The sequence below is a fragment of the Poecilia reticulata genome, linkage group LG3 (genome assembly GCF_000633615.1).
Source record: "Poecilia reticulata strain Guanapo linkage group LG3, Guppy_female_1.0+MT, whole genome shotgun sequence".
NCBI lineage: Eukaryota > Metazoa > Chordata > Actinopteri > Cyprinodontiformes > Poeciliidae > Poecilia > Poecilia reticulata.
Window position 1 is genome coordinate 19,696,381 of NC_024333.1, and position 24,574 is coordinate 19,720,954.

The following is a 24,574-nucleotide window of genomic DNA, read 5'->3' on the forward strand; positions in this document are numbered from 1 at the left end:
GATAAAATGGCTTGCAGGTGTCAGGATTAAAGAATACTCTCAAAGGACTTTGGGCCACAGACGCAGCCGCAGCTGCTGCTCTCCTTTTGCCAGGTCCTTTATGGCTACAGTATTTGTTTTCTGTTTAGTGTGAAGGCCTTGTAGTACCAGTGCCGGGCCGGACCAGAGGTCGTCCTCCAGAGGGCTGAAACAAAAGTACGTGGAGTTTTGCCACAGCTTTTCTAAAATGATGCGCATAGTTTCAGTTTGTCAAAGGTCTCAGAACCATTAATTTACTTTAATGGCGACGTATTGTGCAAAATTTATGCTTCGCATGTTTCTGTACTTTCATTTGGGTCTAGCTTTGGCTTCTAAAAACAGCACAAGTGTTTAAAAAAAAACACAGACAACTTCTGGCAATAATATTTTCTAGTGTCTGAAAAATGAGCGGTTTCATAAACCTCCAGAATGTAACAAATCAGCAGGCACTGCCCCGTTACCTAGCAACCCCAGCAAAGCCCCGCCCCGTTGCCTAGCAACTCAAGCAGAAGCTTCTGGAAAAGACAAGTGTTTTGTTGTTGACTTACCATTCAGAAACCACTTGCTGCAGGAGGCTCTACTGATGCTTTTCAAAGATGTACGGTTGTATAATTGCAGCCATTGTCATGTGCGAATGTAAACGTTTAGTTGGGAGGGCGTGACCAACAGCAGCTTATTTAGATTTAAAGTGACAAGAGGCCTAAAAATAGGCAGAACTGACAGATTTTGTTCAAAAAGTATAATGAACGTGTTTTGTATAGCTAACTTGTTCAATGAGGAATAAAAGGTTACACTTAAATCCACTTTCCTTATATACAGCAGCATTTCACTGATACAAAAAGAAAATTAAAAGCTGCATTTATGAATGGATGAATATTTAGTCACTCTTCTCTCTGTAGCAATTTAATGTTTTTTGTTTTTTTTTAATAAAATACACTTTTCCTATCTTTACGTTTTACCTGGGTTGAATTTTTTTTCTTGGATTCAGTCATACACTGTTTGTCAACATGGATTACATGATTGTAAAATTCTAATAAATATGTTTGTGTTGCATGATGATTGATGATGGATCTGCGTTTCTAATCCGCCCAACAAATTACTCTTAAGTGCTCCACACTGCGTCCAATACTTCAGCAGGTTAAAGCTCCAAATGGAAAATGGGAAAATTGCATCCACCAATCATATGGTTTTAATTTGACTTCAGTACAATTCAAAACGTGATGTAATCACTTTGATCTGTGCATTTCCTGCAGTTTGCCAACAAACCTTCATAGTTTTTTTTAACGCAGGTATCACAACGAGATCAGAGGCCTCCGAGAGAAAACTCCAACCCTGACGAGGAAACTTTAGGTTCAGATTAGAGTTTTCTGAATGCAGGGATGTATTACTGAGGCCAGGTATGCAATCTGTCTCATAAAAACTTTGTTTTATGGATTTTTGTCTCAAGAACTCAGTAACTGACCAAATTATCGGTCATTTAATCTTTAAAAATTACATCCTCAGATGGACCAAATTATAAAGTTGGTGGAAATTTAGGTATTTTAAGGACGAAAATGACATTAATTATAGCAAAGGCAAAAGAAAATGTTTCCAAATTAGTTTCATTCAATAAAAAAAACGTATATACCTTTAACAGAAATTGTGTCTGTGCCTGGAGAATTTTTGATTAAAACATATTTGTTTTTCATTCAGTGGTAGAAAATGAAAAAAATGTACTTAAGTATTTAATAAAAAAAAATTTCAAGTAAAAGTAAAAAGTACAACGTAGAAAAGAAAATCATGAAAGTAAATTTTTTCAAAAAAGTTACTCAAGCATTGTAACCAGTTACTACTCAACTCTGAAGCGACTTATCAATAAAATTACTTTTATTTGAAGCACCCAGTGGTGGAGAAAGTACTCAAAAAAATTTACTTAAGTAAAAGTACAAATACACAGACAAAAATGTACTCAAGTAAAAGTAAAACTACCACATTAACATTTGTACTTAAGTAAAAGTAAAAAAGTACTGGCTTTTAAAATACTTAAGTATTAAAAGTAAAAGTACTTGCTCAATGCATTACCTAATCCCTAATACAATATCATTAAGTGAACCGATCTATTAAATTTTATTTCATTAGAAATGTGCCATTTTAATGAACAATGCCACAGATAAAGCATGTTTTTATTGTGTTTACTCTGTAACACAGTTTAGACTTAGATATATGATTCTATGCATCATAATTTCAAGGATGGAAACATCTGGTCTCCTGTCCTAACATAGCATGAACTTCACTTTTTTTTGCCACTAGTGGCATTTATTTTTAAAGAAATCCAACTGAAAGGGGATGGAAAGAAGGTGGGTGGGAGAGGACAGGCAACCAAGGAGCCAGTAGCAGAGTTGTAGTCAAGACAACCTAACCCGAGATCAAGTCAAGACCAGCACCCCGCGCTACGTGACACACAAAAAAAATAAGTTTTACCTATCAAAATTGCTTCTCAAATTTATCTCAAAGATCCATATTCCCATAAAAAAAACTAGATATTAAATACTTAGAGCTGAAATGAATTAAATCAGTAAAGATCCATCCAGAAGAATCGGATCGTTCCTGAATGTCATCACTATATTGCATTTTGGTCACAGCGTTGTCCCATATTTGCGACACCTCCACACAATAATTCAGCGCATGAGTGACAACTTTTTTCATTGCCGATGCAACATGTGTCTCTGTACAGCTAGCTAACACGGAGCTTACCTTTCTTTAAGCTTTCCTTCCAAGTGACGCTAAAAGTTGGACGAAGTCCCCACCGTCTGTGAAAGCAAAGTTTACGGCGCCACCTTAAGTCACTGAAATCCCCTTTTTAACGATTAAAAGCACAATGCGACTTGGATGTAACGAGTAACGCGACACTTTTGTAAAAATTTAAGTAGAAAGTACAGATACTTACTGTAAAATGTAGTGGAGTAAAAGTAGAAAGTATCCATTATTTAATCTATTTAAAGTACAGATACACAAAAATTGTACTTAAGTACAATAACGAAGTACTTGTACTTCGTTACTTCCCACCACTGGAAGCACCTATTAGTTTTTTCAGTATTTTGTCTCTTAAACAAGGATGAGCAGATCTCTTTCTAGCTTTTTCATTTAATTATAGGAAGACATCTTCTAATATAGATGTTTCCCACAGCAGTAAGTTTGACCCGTCAGGTGTAACTAATAACGTTAATGATGGCCCTGTCCCATTTCGGTGGCCAAGTAAACCATGAAAGGAGCCAAATATGCACAATAGTAGAGGCCTGGGCCTGGCAGAGGAGCGACCACATGAGAAACAGCCAGCATTAATGTTCTGGCCGCTCGAAATGCTGTGAGAAACATCTTCTGAATAACAAGAGAATGATGAATGTTTCCATGTTGCATCAGGATAATGGACAAAATTACCGACTGTAATATTTCCCATATATATGTCAAAAAGATAACTCTGAGGAACAATCTGACAGCTCAGAAACCTTTTCCATAGTAAACAATATCACTCTTTTGTTTAATAATCACAAAGGTGTGTTCCTATTTTAAATTTCCTCCAAGGCAGGGAAGAAATATAATTGCTTCAGACACTCTGGTGTGCTGTCGAAATGAAACTGCAGCTTGCTGGATCTCTCGTTTATAGTCTAGAGCTGTTCCAAGCACGTACCAACCTCACTTAAAATGCAAGTCTGACGTAAAATGAGAGTTCAGACGGCCTGGCCTGCTTTCATCCCACTTAGACAACATAGTTAAAATTACAATTACCTTGCAGCCCGAGTCCAAACCCACTTGGAGGTGTTATATGAGGTATGGCAGACTGGTGGTGAGCACGAATCCTGCTTGGCCAAACGGTAACCAGATCCCCACGGCAATTAAACAGGATAAGTCTGAGGTTTGCTTTAATTTAAAGCAAACCTTCTGGACACAATTATGCTATGAATTAACAACACAACAATTACTACATTAAACTAATCAGTGAAAAGATGGCAGCTTTTAGAAAGGTTTTGTGTGGATATTTTTGGCCCTCATAAACTGATTGAAAATGACCAAAAATGCTGACATCTTCACTTTTAGCTATTAGACTGACTGAAACCCTTTCCAAACAAAAAGCAAAAACGGGTGTATCTGATAGTCGAAGATACATGCAAAACAGCTTCCAAAAGAAAAAAATTATCTCTTTAAGAAATCATTTTAAATTAACAGTTTCTGGTAATTGCCACATTTAATTGACAGAAGCTCTTCTGTTTGTTTACCAACTGTTTAAAATGTGATAAGCTAGATTTTTAAAATATTTGTGGGGAAAAATAAAACGCATCCCTCTAGTCACAAAACCCCTTGTTGGCCACGAAGTTGCATTACATTTTCTTAATGTTAATAAATAAATTAGTCTCTTGATCTGTCAAAAATCTGTTTGAAGGATGATTTGTTTTCATTCTTTGCGAGATCTTAACTCAAGGTCTAACTGTCCTTGACTAACTGTCCTTGAGTTAACTGTCTTAACTCAAGACTAACTGTCTTGAGTTAAGACAGTTAGTCTTAACTCAGATTAATTAAGTTGCAGAAATGCACAAACAAATGAACAGAAAAACTAAAACTTTTATGACTCGAAAAGTGAACATAAAAAATATAAAATAAACTGACCAGAAATCAAACCATTCATCAAAAGGCTGCTGGTCTCCCAGTTTAAATAAAGAAGCTTTGCTGAGTGTCAATACTGAGGGTAAAATAAAAACAGAGGAAGACGAAGTGAAAAACAAAGCCTCAGAGCTCGTCGATCTGTCTGCTTCCAGCACCAGAACTGCCAAAACAGGACAATAATTCATACTCTGGTTTGGTGGTTTCTCACTTCAGAGCTGGGTTGGTGCCCAAGGTGTGGACAGAAACAAAACAAAGAGTTTCTATCAGAATATCTTACCTGTAGTCCAGTCAAATGTAGGGTAGTGTCTTAGGGTGCGTTCACACTTGAAGTGGCCTGAAGTGACCCAGTTCCGATTTTTTTGACGTAATGCGACCTGTATCCGATCTTTTCATGGCAGAGTGAACAGCAGAGGTCGGATTCTTTTACGAATGTGACCCATATCCGATACGTATCCGATTCAAATGCGACCTAACAGTCAGGTCGCATTCATCCGAATTGAACGTCACTGATTCTCAACAAATCTCACTATTCTGTGTCCTGATACGCGCCAGCGGGAAGAAAAACAACGACCATGATGGACTATAATGAGGATTAAGTTGTTAATATGCTGCTCCGGTCGGACAACAACCATGTTTACTTCCACAAACACTGAGCACTACTTCTTTTTATGGCGGTTGGCAGAACACTGAGAACGCTGACGCTATTGCGCCCTCTAGTGCGCATGCGGGACACTTTCAGGTGGTTTGCCCGTTCACACTGCAGAACGCATACAAGTCGCATTTACTGGCACGGTGAACGGCCCCGGCAAAAAAATTGGAATTGGGTCACTTCAGGCTGCAATGTGAACGCACCCTTAGTCCGCAGAAGCCCCAAGATTTTTCTTTGGGTTCTGGCTGTTGGTGTGGTATGTCCTTTAATGAACACCGTACTTTGGCTTCTGCTACGGTGAGCCGGTGTTCTGTAACGGTCGGAGTTTGCATGTGGTTCGGAGGGTTAGCAACACTGACCGCTAGCCAAATATTAGGTTTAATGACTGAGTCTTTTTTAGTTTTGTATAGTTTTTCTTTTTTTAATCTGTAATGTGTTTGGAAAAATTAATGGGAGTTACGCAGTGTTGGTGTGTGGCTCAGAAGGTGAAGCCGCTGTCAAGTGAACCGAATAAACGTAACGGTCTGAACCACGACTTTAACCGCCGTGTGTCTGACTCCTCCTGCCTCAAACCTCATTCCAACAACAATCCTTAAAACACAAAGCAGAGTATTCGGTAGAAGAGAGGCCCATCTCACACGGACAGGGTCACAGAAACATAGGTGGACTCCTGGTGACGTACAGTCTTATTTATAGTGGTGGTTCCTGCATGGACGCCACCCTGGCTAACACCTTCCTTCTGCCATTACTCCCACAACTATTATCTTCCTCTCATGGTTGCTTGCATAATACAAACATCCACAGAAATGTTCCCAGTTTGTGAATACATAATTCCTTCAAATTTGCTAGTTGAGCGTAACTAGAGGTATTGCTTTGTCACGCTAGCAAAAGAAAAAGAAGAATTCACAGAATAACTTGTGCTTTACTTCCTGTGGAACAACAAACACGCCTTTATCATGATATAATCAGCAGTGCATTGGAAATATATGGAGTGCCAACTTTCTATTGCTTGCACATGAATAAAAGCACCAGAAAACTTGTTCAGGAAACAAGTAAGGCAACAAAAACTAAGTTTAATCATTGATTGGTTTGTGCCACCCCTTTCAAATACCATCCTGGGCAACCACCCAACCGCTCTGTCACAAAGCAGCACCAAAGTAAAATGTTTGGGTGCCACTATATTCTATCATTAACTCCACGGGTGTCCAAAGTGCAGCCCGGGGACCTTTTGTGACCCTTGAATTGATTCTGTGCGGCCCGTGTCCACGACTAAAAAATAATTTATTTCACCAGACTGTTGATGGTGAAACGCTTCAAACAAACTAAAATTTAATTTTCGCTGAACAAAAGGAAGGACAAGGAAATAATTAAAACAATATTTAAAAAAGAAAACACAAGCAAAAGTTAGAAACTATTTCTTTTAACAGCCACTTTTTTTCCTTTCATTTAAAGTACATAGCACTACAAACATCAAGTAAAATTTATTAAAATAGACCAAAAAACATTTTTAAAAAGAGTCTAATGTTATTTGTAGCCTAGAATACATCTAAAAGGATTTATGAGGCTAGTACATTTCATTACGATACTGCATATTTCATTTGTTTTTACAAAAGAATTGTTTTTGTATTTTTAATAACAAAAGAGATAACATTTTGTGACCCATAGCTACTTTTAACTTCACAGTTGTGGCTCCATAAAGTTTATACAGCTCTGATTTACTTCAAACCAAATTCTTTAGGCCAAAAATATCAAAAATAAAATACTTTTTTCATGACACAAGATCTCAAGCATTCAGTTATTCCATTGAACAAAAAGCCAAAATCATTTTCAGGGTTTGGAGCAATCATAAATTACTTCAAAGGTTCCTGAACTTTGAAATGAACCAAAATAAGATAATTCACGTGAGAGAACTTTAACAAATAGTGTAATACGTAGTTTGGCAGGATTTCTGACAAAACCTTTGTTGAACATAAAACGCTGAGGTCATAAAAGCCATCACATCCTGCAGATCCCACCAGTGAGAAAAAGAAGCTGCTTTGTCTGCATCTAAAACACATGTGTCAAACTCGAGGCCCAGGGGCCAAATCTGGCCCGCCGTAGCTTTTTATGTGGCCCTCTGGACTCCAAATTACATCAATAAGTCCCTCCAGTTTTTCACAAATCCACACAAAGTCAACAAATCCCCATATTTTTTCTGATTTTACTGCAAATTTGGTAACACTTAATTTGACAGGGTGTGCATAAGACTGACATAACACCTGACATGAACATGAATGGCTATGACTGTTGTCATGAAGTGTCATTTGGTAAATAATGACACTTTTAATGCAAAGTTGCATTAAAAGTTCATTAAAAGTGCCAACTCTGTATTATTTTGTAAATAATGAAACTTTAATGCAAAGTTGGCACTTCTAATGGTCTTTCAATGCAACTTTTAGAGCAACTTTGCATTAAAAGTGTAATTATTTACCGAATGACGCTTCATGACAACAGTCATAGACATTCATGTAGACTCCTTCATGTTCATAACAGGTGTTATGTCATGTATTATGTATTATTATGTATCATGCACACCCCGTCAAGTAAAGTGTCATTGCAAATTTTTCTCTAAATCGGTCAAAACCATTGGGCTTAATTAACCGCTGCCTCAGCCTTACTTGATGTCAAGTTGTAGTCCGTAATCAATATGGCAAGTAACAAAAAGCCACTTTTACCATTAGCACAAAATTAGCATCCAAAAATATGATTTTGATTACAAAACACATAAAAACAATCAGAAAATCTTTGAAGGACTGGGATTAATTGATATTTTAACAGTTTAATGGGCTTTATTAAAACGTTCTGGCACAACCGGCCCTTTAAGAACATTCAGATCTTTGATACGGCCCAAAATGAGTTTGACATTCCTAAACGTTATGGCGAGCTCACTTTGAAGTGAGCAGTTCCTGCAGGTGAAGTTTCAAATTGAAGGCGTTTTGTACGCTAAATAGTAACAAGAATGAACATTTGTACACATTATGAATTATTAAAGTAATTACTGTTACTTATTCTAGATTAGTGGTTCTTAACCTTTTTTGAGGTACCGAACCCCCCAGTTGCATATGTGCATTCACCGAACCCTTCTTATTCCAATCTAGAACCACTGTTCTAGATTAATCCAAAGAAATACTTGAAATGTGCGCTTTAATTTATAAGCGTTCTCGTTAGTTTTTACTCCTCCAAAGCATAGATGGTATCAAACCTGGATATAATCAGCAGGAGGACACTTTAACACACATCACTGCATCTTTCCCTTTAAAAAAAGTGTGTTTTTTTTAGCTCACACGAGGTCCTTAAAAACTCAGCTTAAGAGAAATTACACTGCAGACGTTTCTGTAAGTTACAGAGAAGCAAAATAATAAGAAAACCACATCAAAAAGAGTCCTGGCTTTGTAGTGGTTATTTCAAAACAACAAAGCGAATTACGCAGCTGAGTCACGTTATGTTCACTGCTTTTTCCCAGCACGTGTCAGACCTTAAATACATCACTTTTACCATGTGCACAGGTGAAAGGCTGCGGCGCATCAATGCATCTGTCGGGGGATTAATGAAGAGAGCGCTCACAGATTCAGCTGAATAAACACACCAGTCATGGGCTCTTATATACGACTATCACTTCATTCAGGGAGGCACTTTGTGTCATAAATATTAGATACACTAAAACACACTTCTTTATTAAATCTGTTGCTATTAAATCCTTGAAATGAGTGTGACTTCCTAAATTTGAGTTTAGGAAGTCACACTGATTGAGACATATATTAGTTGTCATTATTTTCGTAGAAATCAGTTTCTACTTTGACATTAAAGAGATTTTTTTTTTTTGTAATTTCTTTTGATCATGATTGATTTGTAAAAGTAATAAAAGGGTAAAATATCCAGGGGGATTAGTACTTTTATAGGCACCGTATTTCCCATGGAATACTTTGTTCTCGTTAATAATACGCTTTGAAAGGAATTACCTTAGATGCCGCAGTTGCGCAGCCGTCATCACCTTACTATTATCTAGAGAAGACGTGCAGGAGGCCGATGAGAGCGCGCTCTCTTTATGCAGTCTGCAGTGCATCCAGAACTGGCCTGCTAACCAGCGCAGTGGCACCTGCAGGGGCTGACACAGAGATGTATACACATGAGAATCAGGACCAGATGCAGCTTGTAAATGCTTGTCAGAGTTTAATAAATTCTTCATTGGTCATGACCATCTTTGTCATGTTGTTATGCTCTGTGCTGACAGCTAAGAAAGAACAGGAAGACAGCTTTTATGAGTTTAGCTTAGGGACTACGGAGATGACAGTACACACACTGCAGGAATTAGACTCCACTGCCAGGTCCTGCAAATACATTGCTCTTGTTATGGCTAAGGGAAACGTAAGCTGGGTGTAGATGTTTTGAGTTTTGTTATTTGGCAGTAATGTGATCAGATATGTGGAAAGTGCATTTTATTTTTTGTTTTGTTTAAAGGCCACTCCTGCCTGTCAGTATGTTAAGTTGTTTTACTCCCATGTGTAACAGCATCCTAACATCATCCTGCTTTAATGCGCTCCTTCTTCTCTTGTTTTCAACTCCAAATGGTCAACATCAAAGATGTAGCTTATGCTGCGTTCAGGTTCTCCTCTGAGCTGGGAAATTTAACTGTAAGTCACATTTACCACTGGAAAACTGGGAGCAATAATGACTGGTTAAAGGCACCATCAAAATGACGTCTTCTTCTGATTTTACTTTTTGTAGATATGTTTGAGTAAAATGAACATTGTTCTTTTATTCTATGAACTACTGACAACATGTCTCCGAAATTCCAAGCAAAGATTTAGTATTTATTTGCAGAAAATAACGAAAAAGTTGCAACGCTTTCATACCTCAAATAAAGCAAAGAAAACAAGTTCACGTTCATGTAGAAACAACAATACTGATGTTGGAAGAGCTCAGAAATCAGTATTTGGTGGAATAACGACAAGGTTTTCAATCAGGTTCACAAATGTCAACATTTTTTTGTATTTCTGTGTTATGAAAGTTTCCTTTTCAAGACCCTGAACGTCTCAGAAGCAGCTGCAGAACATCCACAACAAGAAAGGTTTGGTGGAGTAAAAGTGAAGTAATTGTTGTCTCTTTTTCTCCTGCGCTCACTCGTTGCCTCTTTAAACTGTAAAATCTGTCTGTGTCTGTAGGTGTTTACCCCAAAAACACTTTGCTCACTGAAATGTTGTATATCAGCTGGAATGTAGTTACTCAGCAAAGGAAGTCATCTAAGAAGAGGGTGTAGCTGCCTGTCTCTCCGTCGGGCTCCGTCTCTGAGAAAACAGAACGTTAATGAATAAATACGGGCCTCTCACTCCCACTCAGTCTCATCTGGTTTATCAGAAATCCAGAGCTGTTCTGCAGAGTGTGCACTCCAACATGCTATATTGCAATCAAAAACACCTGGCCTCAGGGCTTGGAATGGTCACAACATTACAGCTCAGGAACGAGCCAGCCGCTCCATATAGCCCCCATAATTGTTGGACAGAGGAGGATTTCAGATTGTTGTGTTTTTATTGCGTAGTTTTACTGTTGTTGTAGCACATTAGACCCCGGGCCAATTTGAAACGCCCAACGCAGGCTTTATGATCATAATTTTGCAAAACAAATAGAAAGTTTCTTCTCAAAGATCTGCGCAGCGCTGACACTGCACAGATGTGAAACGCTTGTATGGGAAATAAAGCCTTTACTAGAGCAGATTTTTAGTAGGTAGATTGAAGCATGAGCAGGATCTGGCCAGTGTGTTTGAGTATTTTCATGAAAACAAAACCGAAATACTGAATTCAACGTAAATTTCTAGTGTTTTGTAATTGGGACGCTCCCACGCAAGGTTGTGTTAACTGTAATTGCGATACTCCCTGGATAACACCAAACGTAGCTGAGCGCAAACACACCGGTCTGCTGCTTAAATCCACCAAGTGAAGTGAAGTGAAACTTGCCCAAATCCAGAGACTAAAACCTCCGAAGCATAAAACAGGGAACGTTTGCTTTACTCTGAAAGTTTACACTGAAAGTCTTGCTCTCTCTCATTCTCTTGCAGCGTAAATGTTTCAGCTTGTCGCGGTGTGTCGTTTTCTTTTTAAATGCCAAGACAGTTCAGTTTGAGTCTCTTTCTCACAGTATGACTTTGAGGTGAGTGTTACTACCACAGACTGTTGGGTTCACTGACTGAAAAAAACATCAATTTTTTCATTTTCTGACAACTTTGTTTGGGCAGATTGAAATAAAAATAATCCCATTCTGGACAACAGGCAACATTTAGGTGCATTTTAAGAAAAAATTACCTTACCTTACCTTCCACGGACATTTACAGCGTGAAACATTTTCCTTAGTATGTTTACAAGTGACGCATTCACAGACCTGTTCTCTGCAAATCTGAGCACTCTCAACATTTTCTTACACTTTGGCTCATGTTGGACAATATTAAAACATAAAAGTTTGTAGAAAAGGATTGTGAGCTGTTGTGTAGGCCTGTCGCAATAATCAATAGATCAATTAATGGCATGATTAATTAAAACAGACTCAGGACTTTTCATTTGATTTGTCGTTTTTCTCTTTTTCTACCAAAAACTTGACAACAAAAATCTTATGTCTGCCCAAAGACTTCATGTTCATGCTGTTTTGTTTATTTATTTTGCATATTTAAAATGCCTCCCACCTCCAGCATTAAATGTTAAATAACATTTAAAGTCTATTGATCTTTGAGAATGTGTTCCTGCATTATTAAGCCATAACTACTGTATTACTTGAAAATGGTCTCAAAACAACAATCCTATAATTCGTCATGTAGCAGACGTTGTTATCGCGACAGGCTTGGTGTTTCGTTGAATTTTACAGAGGAGATGCTTCTTAAAAAGGCCCCGTCACTTACAGACCACAAAACCCAAGATGAAGAGAGCACATAAACCGAAAGCGGAGTGTAAAAAACGTTTAATAGAAGTTGGATGTGAGTTCATTGTTGTTGTAACATTAATGAGAGTACAAGAATAAGAGTGATGCTGGTCCGTATGAGCAGGCTGCCAGGCCGGCTCTCTGGTTTCTGCCCCCTGCCAGGCCCTGGCACCCCTGCCTCCCCCCCACAGAGACGGCTTCCTTGCCGTGATGAGCTTTTGACAGGCCCCAAAACAGCCTGCTTAATACTGTGCCAGGGCAGACATGGAGCGGCTGGGATCCTGGCAGCTTCTTGGCCCACGCTCCGCATCACGGGCCTCAACCCATTTCACCCCTCCTCCTTCTTCTCCTCCTCACTTTCTCCATCCTTTCTTCCTAGGGCCTCAGGATTGTTATGCAAAGCTGGCCAAGCAGAGAGTGTGGGAGGGCTGTCAAGCACACATGTGTCCGGATCATATTTGTACGATCTCCCGTCATGGTGAGAGACACGGGTTCAGACTGTGAGCTCTTATCTGCTCTGTGACGGGTGGAAAGGCTGGAGCCCGTCCTGGAAAAGGATCCCCATCCCTGAGGCTCATTACCTGGAATCAAGAGGTGAATTTGGCTCAAACAGATGTGGATCATTCAGAATCCCAAAACGGTTCTGGACTCACATTTACTCCTCGGCTTTGATAAAATGTGTAACTACTTAGTTCATTCTCAGAACTTGGTGGTTTTTTAAAAGCAAACCACGGCGTCAACGTGACAAACAAAAGCAGACAGAAGATCCGCCACTGCCATCCTGCGGTGACCTGAGGGAACTGCGCCTACAGAGCAGCAACATGGATAACTCATTACAGCCACACCATGCCTTTTCCATTTGTGGTGAGTTTTATGGCTTCTCCACTGTAAACATTATTCCAAGAAAAAAGAAACATAACGCATGTGTTGTGACATTCGAGTCCTACAGAAATACTGTGGGTTGTTTAACTACTTTTACATTAAACCTGCTAATTATTTGGCAAAAAAAAAACCTAATGGGGAGAAAAAACAGTCCAACATTATAAAAAAAAACTAGCAGTGCATGTTTAATGAAATAACATGTGTATTTCATCACTCTATTACAAACAGATGTGTTTATCTGAAACACAAAAGTAACTAAAATAATAATTTGTTATTTATTTCACATATTAAATCCCAGTTATGATAAGAGGATGGAGATGAACAGAAGGATTTAGAGCAGGGGTGTCAAACTCCAGTCCTCGAGGGCCGGTGTCCTGCAACTTTTAGATGTGCCTCTGCTTCACCACACCTGAATAGAATAATTAGGTCATTAGCAAGGCTCTGGAGAACTTACCTACACAAGAAGGAGGTAATTAAGCAATTTGATTCAGGTGTTTTGTACCTGTGGCACATCTAAAAACTGCAGGACAGCGGCCCTTCAGGACTAGAGTTTGACACCCCTGATTTAGAGCATTTGTTGCGTTACAGAGCAGAAAACTGGCTCTGTACTGTTAGAACAACATTTGAAATAATAAAAATATAATGTAAAAAGTGGAAAACAGTCAGACTGACAACCTAAAACCTGGGAAAAGTAACTGGTTAGAAATCACCACAACCTCAAACGGACCAGAAACAAAAGTTTAAATGTGAATAAAATAAGAAACACAGGTGAAAACATTACTTGATCATTTTGAATTGCTTCATTCTTCTCCACAGAGGAAATCCTTGTCCATTGTAACACTTGTCATCTCCAACATTTGTAATGTTTTTAGTCTTTCTATAATGTCGGTAACACGTCTCCGTATTTATAAAGCAGCACTGAAGCAAAAAGGTGTTTTAGTTTTTAGTTTTGACAGATTGTGTGTTGTGCCCTGTGGCAGACTGGCGACCTGTCCAAGGTGACCCCGCCTCTCGCCCGGAACGTTAGCTGGAGATAGACACCAGCAACCCTCCCGACCCCACTGAGGGACAAGGGTGCAAGAAAATGGATGGATGGAAGTTCAGGGCATTGAAACTTTAATATAAGATCTCACCATTTCTGTACAACACACGTTAATCATTTGTATGAACTGAGCTACAGTACATGTTGGTGATGTTTTATGAATCAATGGTGAAAATCCTCTGCATCGACACAGAGGGTGTGGAGATAATCTGCAGGTCAGAAACAATATCCTCGTCATTAGTTCAATGCACTTCAATCAGTGCTAAACTCAAAACATTATAATTAGATTCCGGCTTGATTTCAGCGTCTGTGAGCCACATTTAACAAAAACATCCACAGGAAAAGCTCTGAGCAGATCCTCATTGAACAGTCTAGCCTCCTTATGGATGCTATAAACATCTTGAGAATGTAAAATCCCAATAAATCATCCCTCTGACTATTTTTACAACCAACACTCACTTCGAAACACCATCTTCTTCTTCTCCTTTTTCTTCTTCTTCTTCACAGATCAGCCCTGCAGTCAGGCGTTATTTTCCCGTCCACATTCTCTACAAGACAGCTGCAGGACCCTTGCGAGTGTTGCAGCCACATATCATGCTTCGTCAGGCAGCCAACAAACATGACATGAACTATGAGCTGGCTCACCATCACACACACACACTTGTTTCACGGTGAGATAACTGGAGCGCCCGGCACCTCCGTCCTGTCAGGAAAGTATTTTCTTTCCTCGTCGGCCTGTCAAGAGAACGCAGACACCTACCAGCGCAGAGTCACAGATGTTTGCTTCTCATTTGCAGCTCATCTCATTTGCATATGAATCGTTTTTGTTTGGGTTTTTTTTATTTTGCATGAGTTAAAACCGACAAGCTCTTTTTTTTTGTTGTTTCCCGTCAACATATTCAGCACTGTAATGTAACGCTGAAGCAAATAAGTTTATTTCAGTTCTTTTTTGCTTTGTTTTGCTTTTATTGAGGAACACGTCCAAGTAAACAAATCTCTAATTTAGCAAGTTTCTCAGTTTATAAAATGTCTACACACAGCCATAATTAATATTTGACATGTAAAAAAGTGATCTTTTTAATGGCATTAATAAACTGAAAATCAAACAAAAATATGGTCCAGGAAACCGATAAAAACAAAGACTTTGCTGAACCACACAGCTGCTCTGGTTAATCTTGTCCTTTAGGAAAAGACATGGCTGGAAGAGAAGTTACAAGAATTAAAATGATTTAATTAAACAAAATGCATCATCAGGAGAAGAGCACAAAACCATCACTGTATGAGTAGCATGTCATCCATGATTATAGAACATATAAAACAACATGTACATGACTAAAGATGGACGTTTCTCCAGGCTGAGAGACAGACTCACACGAAATGAAGTTCAGAAGTTTCTAATTAATGCAACTTGTTTTCTATATGTGACAACACAAAGCTAAGTATGACACAAGGACAACACCTTCTTTCTTTATTTGTTATCTATTTCTATGGGTACAAACCAACACTGAACACTGTAACATTTATGGTTTTAGCTCGTTTTCAGTGCACATCCCAGGTGCACCGACTGCAGTTTTCTGGCCGATTTCTGTTCACCAATCTTGAAAAAGCCAAACCTGCCGATTCCGATTGTGGCAGGTACCAATAGTTTTGTCTGAATAGTTGCTAAATTTAGCAAGAAAGTCACTGAGTTAGTAAAAATGTGGTGACTACTGTTAACTCCAAACATGCAGACAAGATTACCAATCTCCTAAAATGAAGGAAACCATCGGCTGGCCGATACATTGGAGCACCCTTAGGTAAAACAATGTAAGAAACAATAAAACAACATTGTTAAATCAACATAACATCACATTAACAGTGAAGCATGGTGGTGGCAGCATCATGATCTGGAATTAACTAATAAAAAACTCCAAATGCGGATCAGTTTAGATTAAAATCGTCACGTGTCTGCTAAAAAGCTGAAGACAAAGAGGGAAGTTATTTGTCAGCATCCCTGTAAATCCAAACCACATTTATTATTATTATTATTATCATCATCAAATGTTTCAACTCACAAAAATCTGATGATTTAACCTGGGTGTGCAGACGCTGGGCTTGGTGGAGATCGGCTGCAATCATCTCTGTAGAAAGCTGCTGTGCGCTGCAATATTTAATCTCCTTATATGCCCTGAAAAAATATGACACAAACATCAGAGAATGGAAAAACAATGAGCTCAGACTTTGCAACCTGGCAGACATAATCAAATCATTGTGCTGAGGGTCTAACTCGCATTAAGCGCCAGTCTATACATCATACTGTATATCTAATTTAAGGCTGAGCAGACGGCTCTTTGAAGACAAAGTTTTGAAATCACATTCCAGTTTCCCCTCCCAAACAGCAAATTATTTCTACTCCCGCAGGACGTGTGATTTCGGACCCCGAGTTGGAGCAAATCACTTGCAGACTACTTCATGAGGAGCTTATTAATCTGAGTCAAGGGGTCCGGGATCTGAGCTGAAGTATAAACAACCTCCTCATCAATGGGCAATGTTAGAAAAAAAAAAAGAGTCTGCTAAATTCCACCTCACAACCTCTACAGATATTTAGAAACCGGTGCGATGCCAGAGAGCGCAGAGAAGGGCTGCGGCAGAAATATGCGCCATAATTGAGAACAGTCTGCAAGTGAATGTAAGCAAGGTATGGTGTAATTAATCCCAGCGCAGAGAGGATCCTCTGCAGAGTGCGATCACGTATTAGTTATCTAACGTCACCGTGGGCCCATCAGATACAGTTTCTAAATACCCAGCCATTACATGTTTTCCCTTCTCTCTTCTAAACCTCTTCCGCCGTTACTTCAGCCACAATTACTAGAGGTTATCAAGGGGCATCTGTCACCAAACTGTGACCTGCAGAAACCCACCCTCACTTCCCCTCCTCACCGCCTTATTTCCTCCTTATTACACCCCCATTTCAGGCCCTTTAAATATGGAAAGCTAGCAGAGCTGCGAGACAGATGACGGGAAAGGAAAGGCAGATTGGAAAGATCCTGGCACTTCTTATCTACCATATATTAGCAGCTGAGAAATGGGGTTTGCCATATTCCATTAGCCTGCTGCCGTCCCGTCATCGCCTGCCATTCCCAGCGAAAACATGATCCAAATGCAGTCCAGATGTCTCAGCCATCAAGCCTTAATAACTCACTACCCCACATTAATCTTATCAAGCGTGTGATGGATTCTTGTCTGATAACATCTCACAGCGCTTCAAAATATAAGTTCCTGCAACTGACCACAGCTTTACTGCGAGCTGATTGGTAGCTGAATCCCTCCCCCACCTCTTCACTCCTAAATAAGCTAAAATATATTTGATATTTTTAATTTATCCAAATAAAAAACTATTCTTCTATTATTTGACCGCTTAGATTTCCATCTCAGTGCTGTTTATTTATAGAAATGCTGGAATTGCAGACTGAAGGTGATAAATGAGGAGGATTTTTTAAAATATATTTTCCTTGACATTTCCTTATCTACATCTAGGAAATATTCCACATAACTCAAGTGTGGTAGTTAATCACATCTCTATGGTGTATGAGGTCTGTATTTTCTTTAGATGGGACTTTCTGCAGGTCATAACATGCATTCAGTTATAAGAGAAAGGGGCTAGAAAATCATTTTTAAACTGCTAGTGTTCAAGTTTAACATATAAGTTAAAGGTGAAGTAAAATAAATCAGTGATATTTACATCACTTTTAAAAGTCACCAACAGTACGCAACAAGCGGGGCTTCCTTATAAATAACATTTTACCAACTGAATCAATTTGATTAATTACATTTATACCTGAATTGAATGGTATGTAACTGAACCTATATGTTATATTTACTGGTATGAATAGGATTTATCACATTTGAGAGCTAATGAATAGCTAAAGGTAGCGTATAGACCCCAGTCCAGCAGGGGGTGCCCAAGAGCACTTTCACTTTGCTCACACGGAAGCAAGATTTGTCAACAATAAGCTTGTTTTAAATTTCTTCGAATGTTTGACTCGCAAATTTTACGTAATTTTGTATAAATATTAAATTATATATTATGCAGTCAAATGAAGGAAAATATTTCTTTACTATGCAGCAGAGGATTTTGCGTATATTAAGAATAAACGTATTACAGAAAAAGTAAATTTCCATGCATTTTCTTTTTCAAAGTTTTGTATTTATGTTGTGATGGAGTTCTGTGGAGTGGATAAGGGAGCAGTAAACATTACTGATAGACAAAAACTGTAATTGTAACTGTTCTACAAATGTCTACACAAATGAATTAACATGATTAAACAAGTCTACCTGGTCATGACTTTAAGAACCCCTCAACGGAGCAAATGTGTTTCAAAGACAAAAAAAACCCCAGCAAAACATGCCTCATTCATTCTTGTACTTGTAGATCAGTAAAGACAAAGCCAGTGAGAAGCTCAAAATTAAGCTTTATTAAGTTTTGTTTGACATCTTGTAGCCATCAGGTCTGAGAAAAACATGTAAAGGTGTGAATTAATTGTTGCATAGTGCCTACTCAACACAGTTAGGCTGAAGCTTCACATAAACCACACCAGACTGATCATTTTAAGACTCCTTGTCACTTCAATGTAGTTGTATACTGGCAAGACTTTGCAACAACCGGTCCAAACATAAATTTAGTGACAATCAGTTTCCTTCAGTGTTTGACGGCTAAAAGTTATTCACAGTGAGGAAGGACTGATTTTCTCTCTGGTCTTGAAATGGAAAACCCTGAACCATGAGGTCCAAAGCCTCTTTCCGTCAGAGGCCAAGGTTACACTGTTTTCCCAAGCTGTCCATCCAAAATCAGTCCTCCTCAGATGAGAGGTGGGCTCCTTCATCGTGAACCTCTCTGTAGGCGGCCATGGGGCCGCCGTCAGGAGTGTAGCTCCCCATAGAGATCTTCAGTCCTTCAGACAGTTTCTGGGCGGCCAGTTTGGCCTGCAGCTCCTGAAAATAAACCCCAACACAGAAAGACAGCTGACATGAAAAGGTTTTTAAACAGAGAACCAGCAGCAAAGCTAGTGGTGTTAAAACCTTTAACTATGAATGATAAAGAGCTCCACTTAGAGCCAGAAGCAGCAGCAGCAGCACAGGAGTTTGGCTCAGGAGTCTGGCTGTGACAACCAGCGACTGGATGCTGCCCTCTACTGGTGATGGAAAAGAACTAAAGCCAACCCAATTATTATAAACGACAAAAAAAATGTGAATTAGCCACTACAGTGCTTTGCTAAGGTATTCATACCCCTTGAATATTCACGATTTTGTTTCAAACCAACTCAAAGAGGAATAGTCAGAATATTCAAAGCAAATGGATACATGGTTGTTGTTGTTGTTGTTGTTTTTTTTTTACAAATATATATCTGAAAAGTATGGCATGAACCTCTATATTCAGCATTTTTACTTTGATGCTCCAAAATAAAACTGAGCACAACCAATTGCCTTTGGAAGTTGCCAAATTTATGAAAAGAATACAGCTCTGGACTCTTCTTCAAATATCTGATATGTTTGTTAGAGAACAAGTGAAAAAATAGCATCATAAAAAAAAGAAAACACAGCATACAACAAACAGATAAAGTTGTGGAGTTGTAGTCATTGAGAGAAAGACATAAATTAGTCTGCACCAACCTGCTGTTTCTTCGTCTGTTCTCTGACGAGAGCCGCCGACTCTTCTAAAGACAGGAGCTGTGCTGGGCTGTGATGAAGAGGAGGGAGCTTGGCTGCAGTGATGTCATCCAGGTGCTTCCTGTCACGCTCCTTCCTGTCCAGAGCGGAGAGCGGCGACGCAGTTCCAGGAGAACGCCCAGGAGACAAAGATCCTGATGGAGAGCCGTCATTTCTCTGGGGAAGTCTGGATAATATGGAGGAGAAGATGGTATTGAATAACAAAGTGAGAGAACATTGAAACAAGAGAAACTTTGGGCTCTTACTGATTTGGTTTGAACTTTTGCTTCTTGGGAGCTGCAGACCTCTCGGTTTTTTCTAAGACAGTTATATAGTGAGGCTTTTTAGCCGGCTGCTTTGCAAGAAAGTAGTTATCTTTTGACTTGCTGTTTAATTGTTCATCAAATTCTTCAGATCTCGCTTCAGACAGAGTAACTCTGTCCAAGGCAACCACAAGATCACTTTCTTTGGTGTGATCAGAGTTCACTGCAGCTGTCTCTGCTGTGGAGACACACTGGTCCTGCTGCTTGTCCAAAGATGTGTCCTGTGCACCATCACCTGCACCACCCTCATTCTCTTCATTCAGGCATGAAGCTGCTGGTGTGAAGGGTGCAGCACGGTGCTGGTAAGAGAAAGCTTGGTGATACTTGGACTGTAACTCTGCTCTGGCAGCAGACATCAAGCTCTGCCTCCTCTCCTCCTCACTGCACTGTTCAATGGCGAGACGCACTTTCTCTGCAAAGTCTTGGATTTTCTTTCCTTTGTCAGGAAGAGTCTGCAAGAACCGCCTGCATAAAAAGAAAAATCTGTTATGCTTTATCTTAACCAAACCATAGACATACATTGATAACATATGTTACAGATGGCACTGTACAGCAATTTCTGTTTTGCCTGCATTTTCAACACAAAATACAAATCATACACAAATATACAATCAACAATGTCTTGAGTACTGGCAATGAAAGAAATTTAATCCTGCACAAATAAAATAAAGAAAAAAAAAATCCACTTTTTTAAACAAAAGAAAAATAAAATAAAAATGTAAAAACTGTTATTTACAAAAAGAAAACTGATTTGAAAATAAAATAACCAGAGAAAAACATTATGTTCACTAATAACGGCGAATATGAACGGCAGTTACGAACGTCACGGCAGTTTCGAACGTTATTTACGAACATCACGGCAGTTACGAACGTTATTTACGAACGTTACGGAAGTTACGAACGTTATGGCATTTACGAACGTTACGGAAGTTGCAGCAAAAAACACATCACACAAAATATACTAACATGTTAACAGTGTAACAATATTTAAGTACAGGCGTAACAGCCGCGACTGAATATGTCAGTTAAATACATCTATAATCATGCAAGCTACCGAATACAGACAAAAGCTAACTACAAAATAACTGTCCGAATTACACATATCACCTTGGAAAACAAAAAAAAATAATTTCAATATATTTACTTTACATTGTAAATCACTTTTAGATAAGAGTTGCATTTTATTGTGCTTGTGAATCACAGAGGAGACAATTATTACCGTGATGCCACGGCCAGCTCGTTTATTCTGAACTGCGCATGCTCCGAGCCAGAAACTACAACCTCCCCAGCAGACTAACAGTGGCACTATAGAGCACTCTACTTATAAAAAGTAGCATGTACCCAATATAAAACAAATAGAAAAGAAGTTAACCTGAAGTATGTGCCTTTAAAAAAAAGTTGTTTTTTGTTAGTTTTTTTTTTACATATTCGTTAAAACAGTCGCGACAGTATGGTGAAAGACAAATAATCTGTAGAAAAATAAAATCGAGCTCCTCTGCCTTCTCCCAGTGCAAACACAAAATACACAGCTGAGTCAGAAACAACCAATCAGAGTCAGGTGGGGGGTCTTAGTGCTGTCAGTAATTCTTGTGTATGCCACTCACACCAACAGCAGAGCCTGACTCCTTAGGCTAATTAGCAAGGCCACTAATCACAGCGGATAAACAGTTGTCTTGGTGGAGAATGCTAGATATTGAGCTCAGTGTGCTAGCTCTATAGCTAGCACATTGAGCAGCATGTACAAGAGCATGATTGACAGTGCTTTGTCTTAGCCTTCCACCTGAGTCTGATCTATTAGTAACCTGCAGACTTAATCACACTTTTAAGAACATATGCTGCATCAGCCAGTTGGTATGGTTGTCCTGCCTCTCTTCAGCTTGATCTCTTTGATCCAGGACTGCATACAGCTTCAACACATACAGCCAATTCACATGAAGGCTTTTTCTTACACATTTTATTTCAAAATTTCATGTTTTTAAAGGCTGTAATTTCCAGAGTTGTCAATCCTTGTAACCTTTTATGATGTATAAATTCAAACATAAACTTTAAATATAGAACCTGTAAAACAAAACAAAACAACAATAAAAAAAACACAGATTGATTATGTGATGGACGAATACATAAACAGATTCTTATCCACACCTGAAATGTATACATTATTTTACCAAACTGAGACGAAACCCTGAACATAATAAAATTACATTTTTCCAAATGGAGCTCAACGAAAAACTTGTTACAAGGCATTATTAACATTTATTTATCCCTCTGTTATCTAAAAACACACTTGTAATAGCTCAGTAATCCATATTAAGCTAAAATGAGAGTAAACACAAAAGGTACAATTGGAGAGAGAAAGCGAGTATCATCACAGCTGTCACTGTGTTTTATTGTACTTACTTGTTAGATAGGATCTTTTCCTGCCGGAGCAGCAGCTCCTGGAGCTCCTCTAAGCTGTGGCTCCTCAGGTCTCCAACCTGTCCCTGCCGCTCTGTCCACGGTGAGGACATCGCTGCTCTTAGCTACTGACAGCCATTCGCTAACAGCGACAGCTCCGGTTGAAAAGTCAACACCAACATGTACCAAATCTAAAAAATTTAAAAAAAAAACAGCTACTAGAATACAGATTCTTAATCATTAAAAAGACATAAAAACTTCCTGAGACGGAGGTTTCACTCCAAAGCACACATGACCCAACAGTATTTGAAAGTAGAGTCCGTTTTCTACTTCGTTTGAGGAAATGAAATGTCACAAACGGCGCTCTATCGCCCCCACCGTTAGACATTCATAAGTACGTCGTTTCCATGGAAGCAAAAGAAGCGTATTTGCTGCCCTCTTCCGGCCAAATTTGGTTAACAGCACCACCATTGAGATTTTATGGATGATTTTATGCAATATTAGCGTTTTTTCAGGCACAGTGGTACTGATATAGAAGTATTTTATCTTATTGTATTACAAATGATGTGCTCTATTGTTTCAAATTGTTTCAAAATTGTTTCTCTATTGTTTCAAATTTATTTCTTCATTACACTTGCATTTTGAAAAAAATAAACTTTATAAACTGGTCTAATTTTTTTCTCTATAAAAGTTAGATGTTTTCCTTCATTCCAAATGTTATGACAGTTAAATATTTCTTGTCTCTTATTTCCAAAAGTGGAACTCATACATTATATCAATTTATTACTGTAAGTGAAATACTTCAAGTCTTTTATTTATTTATTTATTTATGATTGTGGCATACAGATGTCATGGGATGCACAGTCATTGGGAAGACTGGTGACTGGACAGATGTCCAGAATACTGTCATTAAGACTGAGGAAATGCCAAGAAACGTTGTTAAAAGGTCAACAGGATACAATTGTAAAAATGTGTCATGTACTTAACGATCTCACAGAGCAAGTATTATCTCTCATCTGCAGTAAAGGTAGAGTGTGCTCTGATTTGATGACACCAAAACTGAACTTTCTGTCCTACATTCAAACTAAAACCAGCCAAGCAAATCACAGACCAAGCCGTCCTCTCAGTGGAAACATGGTGGTGGAGAAACAATGCTGTGAGGATGTTTTTGTTAAGAGTTAATGGGAAGATGACTGGAGCAAATAACAGGACAATCTTGGAAGGAAATCTGTTTTAAAAAATTTTAAAAGGTCTGTGGTGAAGGTTGTACTTCTAACAGGAAAACGAAAATAAACATAAAGCCTGAGCTACAATGAAGACAGTAGATCAGAGGATATTATGTGATTTTTCTTCACTGTTGCACTACTTTGTGTTTGTCCTGATGAAACACTGAGGTTTGTTGATATGTGATAAAATGTAATCCCATTGCAGGTTGTAAAATATCTCATTTGTTCTGAGGGATGTTGGTGTTTAGATATTTCTCGTTGGCTGACCACCAGTGAAACCAGCCTGAACTTTTCCAGCTTTGCAGCCTCAGATTTTCCACAGCTGCATTTCCTGTCCGGATGTTTTCCAACCACTGAACCAAACCATTTCTCATTTAGCTCAGCAGACAATGGCCCACACTTTAACCGAGAAGTTACAGCTGTGTCCCTCACAGCCAGTGTCAAAGGTCAAAATCTGTTGAAATGAGTTTTTTTTTCTTTTTTCGTTATGTTCTCACACAGCTGCAAAGTTTTTTTTTTTTAAAAAAACAACAAACAGCAGACTTTATTTCCATTATGTATTTACAAAATTCAGTACCAATATGTTTATTAATGAAATTATAAATCCTACTGGGTAGTTTAAAACGCTGATGCTCCCCCCATCCAGTCAACCAGATTTTGATTCAAGTTTTTCTCAGTTGGAGAACACTTTAAGAAGAGTATTAGTCTAAAAATACAATTTCCTCAGGTTATCTGGATTCTTTTTGATGAAATCTTGAAGTTTGAATTTATTAAC

General features: G+C 38.7%; 1 protein-coding gene and 1 long non-coding RNA gene across 5 annotated transcripts in view; one reads left to right on the forward strand and one right to left on the reverse strand.

The window, feature by feature from the left end:
• LOC103462521 (uncharacterized) overlaps positions 1-15,176 on the forward strand; it is a 31,882-nt gene extending 16,706 nt beyond the window's left edge. For 2 of the 4 annotated variants that reach the window (XR_533354.1, XR_533355.1), the window contains exons 4-7: positions 1,308-1,415; positions 12,627-12,841; positions 12,951-13,111; positions 14,679-15,176. This is a non-coding gene — a long non-coding RNA (uncharacterized LOC103462521). The remainder of the gene's footprint in view (positions 1-1,307; positions 1,416-12,626; positions 12,842-12,950; positions 13,112-14,678) is intronic. The other 2 variants (XR_533356.1, XR_533357.1) reach the window with 2 other exon arrangements.
• Positions 15,177-18,602: 3,426 nt separating this feature from the next.
• On the reverse strand, positions 18,603-22,968 carry polr2m (RNA polymerase II subunit M). The gene is made up of 4 exons (XM_008405377.2): positions 22,577-22,968; positions 20,123-20,644; positions 19,821-20,043; positions 18,603-19,142 (listed from the first exon to the last, which is right to left on the reverse strand). The coding sequence occupies exons 1-4, from the start codon at positions 22,684-22,686 to the stop codon at positions 18,999-19,001; spliced, it is 999 nt and encodes a 332-aa protein (XP_008403599.1). The 5' UTR covers positions 22,687-22,968; the 3' UTR covers positions 18,603-18,998.
• Positions 22,969-24,574: the final 1,606 nt, after the last annotated feature.